The sequence below is a fragment of the Penicillium odoratum genome, assembly GCF_028828045.1.
Source record: "Penicillium odoratum strain IBT 22623 chromosome Unknown utg000006l_segment0_segment0, whole genome shotgun sequence".
Taxonomy (NCBI): Eukaryota; Fungi; Ascomycota; class Eurotiomycetes; order Eurotiales; family Aspergillaceae; genus Penicillium; species Penicillium odoratum.
In genome coordinates, this window is record NW_026643148.1 from 3,434,931 (window position 1) to 3,441,288 (window position 6,358).

General features: G+C 47.9%; 3 protein-coding genes across 3 annotated transcripts; all 3 read right to left on the reverse strand.

Moving 5' to 3' along the window:
• Positions 1-1,780: 1,780 nt before the first annotated feature.
• Positions 1,781-2,234, reverse strand: N7520_009685 (Zn(II)2Cys6 transcription factor domain-containing protein; the record flags this gene model as incomplete). Its single annotated transcript, XM_057143619.1, has 2 exons — positions 1,781-2,041; positions 2,094-2,234. The coding sequence occupies 2 exons, from the start codon at positions 2,232-2,234 to the stop codon at positions 1,781-1,783; spliced, it is 402 nt and encodes a 133-aa protein (XP_056992907.1).
• A 796-nt stretch (positions 2,235-3,030) lies between these two features.
• N7520_009686 (uncharacterized protein) lies at positions 3,031-3,291 on the reverse strand (the record flags this gene model as incomplete). The annotated part of the gene is made up of 1 exon (XM_057143620.1): positions 3,031-3,291. One exon carries the CDS (start codon positions 3,289-3,291, stop codon positions 3,031-3,033), a length of 261 nt encoding a protein of 86 aa, XP_056992908.1.
• Positions 3,292-4,101: 810 nt separating this feature from the next.
• Positions 4,102-5,952, reverse strand: N7520_009687 (uncharacterized protein; the record flags this gene model as incomplete). The annotated part of the gene is made up of 1 exon (XM_057143621.1): positions 4,102-5,952. The coding sequence occupies one exon, from the start codon at positions 5,950-5,952 to the stop codon at positions 4,102-4,104; it is 1,851 nt and encodes a 616-aa protein (XP_056992909.1).
• Between the last annotated feature and the right edge of the window lie 406 nt (positions 5,953-6,358).

Sequence of the window (6,358 nt, forward strand, 5' to 3'; positions counted from 1 at the left end):
TCTACGCCCTTATCTTCTTTTAAATCAAGAAGGAGCACGTCTCACTATGAGTGAAAATGGCTGGACTACTAATACAATTGGTTTATGGTGGTTGAAACATCTTTTTATCCCAAATATTGGGCCAAGAGTGGGGAAATATTGCCTACTGGTCCTCGATGGTCATGGGAGTCATTTGACCCCCGAATTTGACCAACTTTGTGAAGAAAACCAAATTATCGCAATCTGTATGCCTCCTCATGCTTCCCACCTTTTACAACCTTTGGATGTGGGCTGTTTTTCGGTTTTGAAGAGGCTTTATGGAGGAGCGGTTTCAACCTTGATGCGGAATGGAGTGAACTCTATTGATAAGGAAGATTTTCTTGAACTTATCGCTGATGCGAGAATTGGTGCTTTTAAGACTTCTACTATACAAAATAGCTTTTCAGCTACTGGATTAGCACCATTTGATGCTAATAAAGTCTTGGAAAAGCTAAATGTGCGCCTGGATTCCCTTCCTCCTCTCGATATTGTCTCACAGCGACCACTCTCTTCCGGCAGTGATAGTGATCCAAATACTCTCTGGACTCTCTCAAAATTCACAAAATCACAATCTCGGATCAAAAAAGGTCTAGAATCTTCTTCTTCAATCCTCTCTTCACCAACAAAAAGAGAGCTTCAGAAGACCTATGATATGACTATCAAAGTGGTCCACCACCATATTTTTCTCCAGAATCGCTGTACCCAATTAGAGGCTACCAATAAGAAACAGACCAAAAGAGAGCGACCATACCTAAGTTTATTACCCAGAGAGGCATCTTCGGGGGTCTAGAGGGTGGTGAAGATGATGTGGTCTATAAGGATGAAGATGAAAGCAAAGATATATATTTGCCAGAGGTATCTACAAATACGGTTGTTGAGCCTACTTTACCTTCTATGCCTTCGGTTCGGCGGCAGGTGACATGTTCTGGGTGTGGGAAAAAAGGGCATACATATACTTATTGCCCTACTCGCTTTAAATCTATATTGTTTATGTGGTTTTATTCGTCATTAGAAATTGGTGATTTTTGAAAAGTTGGTGGGGTCGCCCGACCGGTAGTGACGCCCGCCCGACCGTGAATCACGTTAACACCTTTCAGTTAATGCGCATATTATGCCTTGGAAAATGAGATGTGTCGTAAGCGAGCGTTGACTGTATATATACATATTCAACAAACATTGGAGGACAATACGCTATACTCTTTATAAGCGCGATGAATGCCTTTTGTCGCACAAAGAGAAAGCTAGGGGATTGAAAATACAACCTATCAATAATGTCACAGTTTTAGTACGGTTAAATCTCTTTAAACTGCTGCTCTAGAAGAGTAGCAATATTGAGTCAAAGGAACAATTTTGAACCGACACCCTATCGTGGGCCGCTAGGAAGGGGCATGAAGCCGTCGTCTGCTTACTGCGAGCCTACCTTTCATATTATGGCGTATGACAAAATACCCAACGGAATACCTTAATTTCAACTTACTTTCCATATTGAGAAGAAGCTTATGCTATGTCTAATAAATCTAAACGAGTGTAATGTCCCAACAATCAAATGATTCATAAACAACATACGAACTGTTCTTCTAGAGAATATATATACGCTTTGTAGTGGACCTAATTCCGTACAAATGGGTCACTTATAATGAATAGGAGCGGAATCCAAAGAGCGTATGTTTTGACGCATCGATTATGCTATTATTTCAATCAAAGGAATGGGTGAAGCAGCTTGTGTATTGGCTCATCTTCGAACAGGTTATCTATTTGAACTTTACAGAACGGGATTCATCTGATGTCCTTCAGTGAGGTAGCGAATTGCCTCTTGATCTGTCTGCTGAATCTGCATCTCCCATATCAACCAAGATATCTCATCAGAGTTCCCCGAGCGAAGCGTAGTAACTATGCGGCAGAGAGCGGCATGAAAGCTCAAAAGCTCAGCAATATAAGCCTTGGATCTACGATCCCCTAGTGGGTTGTAGATACAGTCGCACTTTTCGGTAATGCATCTTGTGCAGGGTATCGTACCGGAGCACTGCGCAAGTTGTTTTAGTATCGTTGCGAAATATCGTCAGAAGCCTGCTGACCTTCGACTTTTTTTTCTGGCATTCGGTGCAAGCGAGCGAAACATTGCTTCGTTGTTTGATTGACGAGCCTGACTGAGGAGGTTGAATAATGGATCCTTTACTCGCAGGCAGGAGCTTGCGCAGAGATCGGTTCTTCGGCATTGAGATGGTAGGTCAAAAATGCGGCTTTGCAAGGTTCTGAGGAAAGAGGTTTTCACCAACGGAGGGAAAGCTTAGGAAGATAATTGAGGATTTCAGAATCTCAGGGGCAATTTCCAGACTTTATTCTTGCATTTCCACCCATGTCCGCAGTTCTTTGTTTGCTACGCAGTAAATAATCCAAAGCAAACAAAGAAACCAGCAAGATGACCCACTTTCGGCTTCCAAGCCGTCTTCCGATTGGAAGAGAGCGCTGCAGCCTCCCTCAAAATTGGCTGTATTTCTTGAAATTACGCTGGTCGGTTCAAATACGAATCATGTTTATGTGCGCTTTGAGAGACACCCATGAAGAAAGAGTTGCACCGGGGATATATTTTAAATTCATTACCACCACCGAGGAAGCAGAAATAGTATGATGGAACAAGGTTAGCAGATCTTGACAGGCGGTCAATCTAGCGCACGAACCTGTCGAAGTTCCCACACCGGATTGTCCCGATCAAGCCTTCACGCTCAAACAATTCAGAGCCAGTCTATGCTTGCGGACCAGCGCGATGAAAGTCTTTGGAGAGGCGGTAAGTCGGACGAGTCAAGCCGTCGAATCCACTGCACCAGGAAATCCGGATTGAGCTGGACGGTTCGAGCTGGATGGTTAAGCGATCTGTCGTTCAGTCTAAGAGTGTAGAGGTAAATCCGGCTTCGAATATTACTGTAATGAACGCCCCCAGTGAGCTCACACTGGGCAGCAGCCGTCGCCAGTTTGTTGGGACGATAGATTCATACCTTCTCGTGCTGTCCGGTGTTAGTTCCCATTGGGGAGACCATAGTGATTTTTGGGGTCGAGGGTTTCACCAAGCATGATGCTGTATGTCTCTGCCCGTTTCATTCTAGGCGGAACGCTAGTCTTCACATAAACCATGGCTCCAGCGTCCCGCAAAAGCTGAATTATAGGGCTGTTAAATTGAACGGGTTTATCAACCCGGGAAGTCAAACCCTGAGCAGAGTCTATACCTTTGATATGCAGATTGTCTTTAACAAAATTGGCAATCCATGCAGAGGCCATTTCGGCTTTCCGGCTGACCGTAGATGTTCATCCAATGCCACCGTTCAAACGCTCTCACCTTGACGAGATAATATCTTCCCATATTCGAGTCATCTTTTCCTCGTTTGTTGGTTGCTGGTTGCTTGGGGAAATAAATAAGGGCTTGTTGTCCGACAATGGATATTTCTAGGAAACATCAAGTATTTATACCCCAGCAACGCTATCTTGATGAAAAAAGTTTTGATGATAGTAAAAGTGACTGTATTGCTATCAAAAATTCATGTTATGCCATTGTATGCAACATAGTCAAGATCTTTGAACGACTAAGACAAGAATTTATTATGTCCAACGAAAAGTAAAAGGCTCTTTCTCAAAGGAGAGGCATCTTTCATTCCTGTTGTCTGCATGGAAAAACCTCTTGTTGCGTTAAAAGTCGATAAAAGCCAGAAGAACCAAAAACGAGGGAAAGATACACAAGAATATAAGGAATGTACTCCATTGTTGGGAATGAGATAGGGAATCTTAGGTCTTTGTAAAAAAAACAAGTGATGTTCGCTCGGCGAAAAAGAAGCCGCAATCCGCCAAGAGTCTTATCTGACAGGTTAGCCAAATCTCCTAAGGCAGATTAAACTAGAATTAGATATCTACAGGCAAGACAGAGGCAAGGAAATGAGCCATCGATTAGGTGAGGAGAGGGTATTGACCTTGGCCGCACAGAGTTTGAACAGATCTGCAGGCCACGCCACTTCAGGGGGTTTGAGGTAGTGTCATGAGGAAAATGAAAATGCTAAAGACACGACGGTTATCGCTTAGGAAGGTGTGGTTGATGCTTTACTCGCATCCGCAGACAGTCTTGGTGACATAGATGGTGGTGGCCTCGGGGGAAACACCGGTGGGAGCAGCGGTGGGGGCAGGGGCGGTCCCGGTGTAGGTAGAGTACATAGTCTCAGTGTAACTAGAGGTACCACCACCACTGACGATGGTCTCAGTGTAGGCAGTGCTGTAGCTGACGGTCTCGGTAGCGCCAGCATCACCAGCACAGGGAGTGCTCACAGCAGTCTCAGTAGCGGCGGGGCCGATGGGGATAGCACCCGAGCCGGAAGGGATATAGTCAGAGCTTGTAATGATAGCACCATAGCCGGAAGTAACTGAGCCGGAGCCAGCAGGGGTAGAGGGAGCCGAGCCAGAAGAAAAGGACCCAGAAGGAATGGAGCCCGAACCAGCGGGGACAGTGGAGGCAGGTCCAGTGGGAGCAGGGCCGGAGGGAATAGAGCCAGCCCCGGCGGAGACGCTTGGGAGGATGGAGACAGTGGAAGAAGGCAGGTTGGGGACGGAGGCTGAACCAGATGGGGAGGAGCCAAAGCCAGAGCCGGAGCTGGGGATTGTGCAGCCGGTGAACCACTCAATAATAACAATCTCAACGACAACGCTTATGTCGATGCTAGTGCAGCCACCGAGGAAAGCAGCAAGCTCAGCACGAGTATCCCAGGAGAGCAGGGTTATACTCTCGCCGGCGGCAAGGAGGCCGAGGGCACCACGGAGGTTGACGCTGAGAAGAGAAATGACTTCCTCAGTCAGGAAGGAGGTAATGTCAACAAGAAGACCAGTGACAATATCGACGGAGGCCTCGACGGTGACAGCAACAGACAGCCACAGCAGGATAACAGCCTTCAGTTCAACACCGAGCGAGCAGTCAGAGCTGGACAGCCAGACAGCGAGGGAAGTGCGCAGGTCCAGGCTCAAGGCAGAGGCTAGCTTGCCCTCAGCACAGGCATTCAGGGCAGCGCGGATGTTCACATCAATGTCAACGGAGACATTAGCCTCGAGGAAAGCAGCAATGGAAGCGAGGGCGCCGGTGGAGAGAACACCAGACTCATCGACAAGAACCTCAACGGAGGCTCCAACGGACAGGGAGGTCAGGGCATCGGTGGAAAGAGAGCCAATAGCAACGAGATCAGTACCAGCCTCGCCGTTGATCCAGGCAAGAACTGAAGCCTTCAGAGCGACATCGAGACCGCAGTCAGAGCCCTGAACCCAGGCGAGGAGGGAAGCCTTGATGTCAGCACTCAAGCTGCCAACAATACCACCAGAAGCGCAGAGGTGGAGACCAGCCTTGACATCAACATCAAGGTCGACATGGGCAGAGATGAAGGTAGAAAGAGAAACCTGAGCGGAGGCACTGAGGACAAGAGTAGACTCTAGCTCGGAGGCGTCGAAGATACCATCAATGGTGACGTAGATGGATTCCTTAGCAGCCAGGTCGGCACAGGTGGGGATGTAGACGGCCAGGCCGGCAGTGACACCAGCATCTAGAATGGTGACGGAGCCCTCACACCAGGACAGAAGCGAGGTCCTCAGGGATCCAGTAATGGGAGTCTGGCTACCCAGCCAGGTCTTCAGCTCAGCACGGGCACCAGCGTGGATGGTGGAGTGACTGCATCCAAGAGCACCACCCTCAAGAGCAGCAGCACCGCGGGCACTCAAGCCGGCGAGCAGAGTGACGGAGTCTTGAGAGCTAGCACCACCACCGAGAACGGTATCGAGGATAGAACCAACTTCATGGCCGACGGAGCGAAGGATCTCAGCAACAAGGCCAAAAGTACGGCGGTCGACAGAAACCTCTGCAGGGTAAGCGAGAATCGAACCCGCCAGACCGGCGAGCAAAGCGATAGAAGAACGCATTTTCTTCAGCGTATGTTAACGAGTTTGCGTATGATTTATACCAAAAGGTATCGTAAGGGAAAAAGACAGGAAATGAAGTAGCAAGGCGGATCTAAAGCCGTCTGAAAAAGAGATTGACGATAGACTGAGGAAACGGTTGAAGGGGAGAAAAGAAAATTGAGGGGATTATCCTCAATTTTTATATACCTCTGATCATATTTGGGTCAGGAGAATCGGCCTGGACGGTGACACGTCCACTCGAAGCCTCGATGCACCAAGAGGACTACCCCGGTCTGGAAGCATTGCTGCATTCAGAGTTTACCTTACACACCCCTTAGGCTCTCGGATACGTGGATGTAGAGTTGGGTCTTCCAAGGCAAACGTGAATAACAGAGGACCACCAGACTGCAGACGGTTGTCAGAAAAG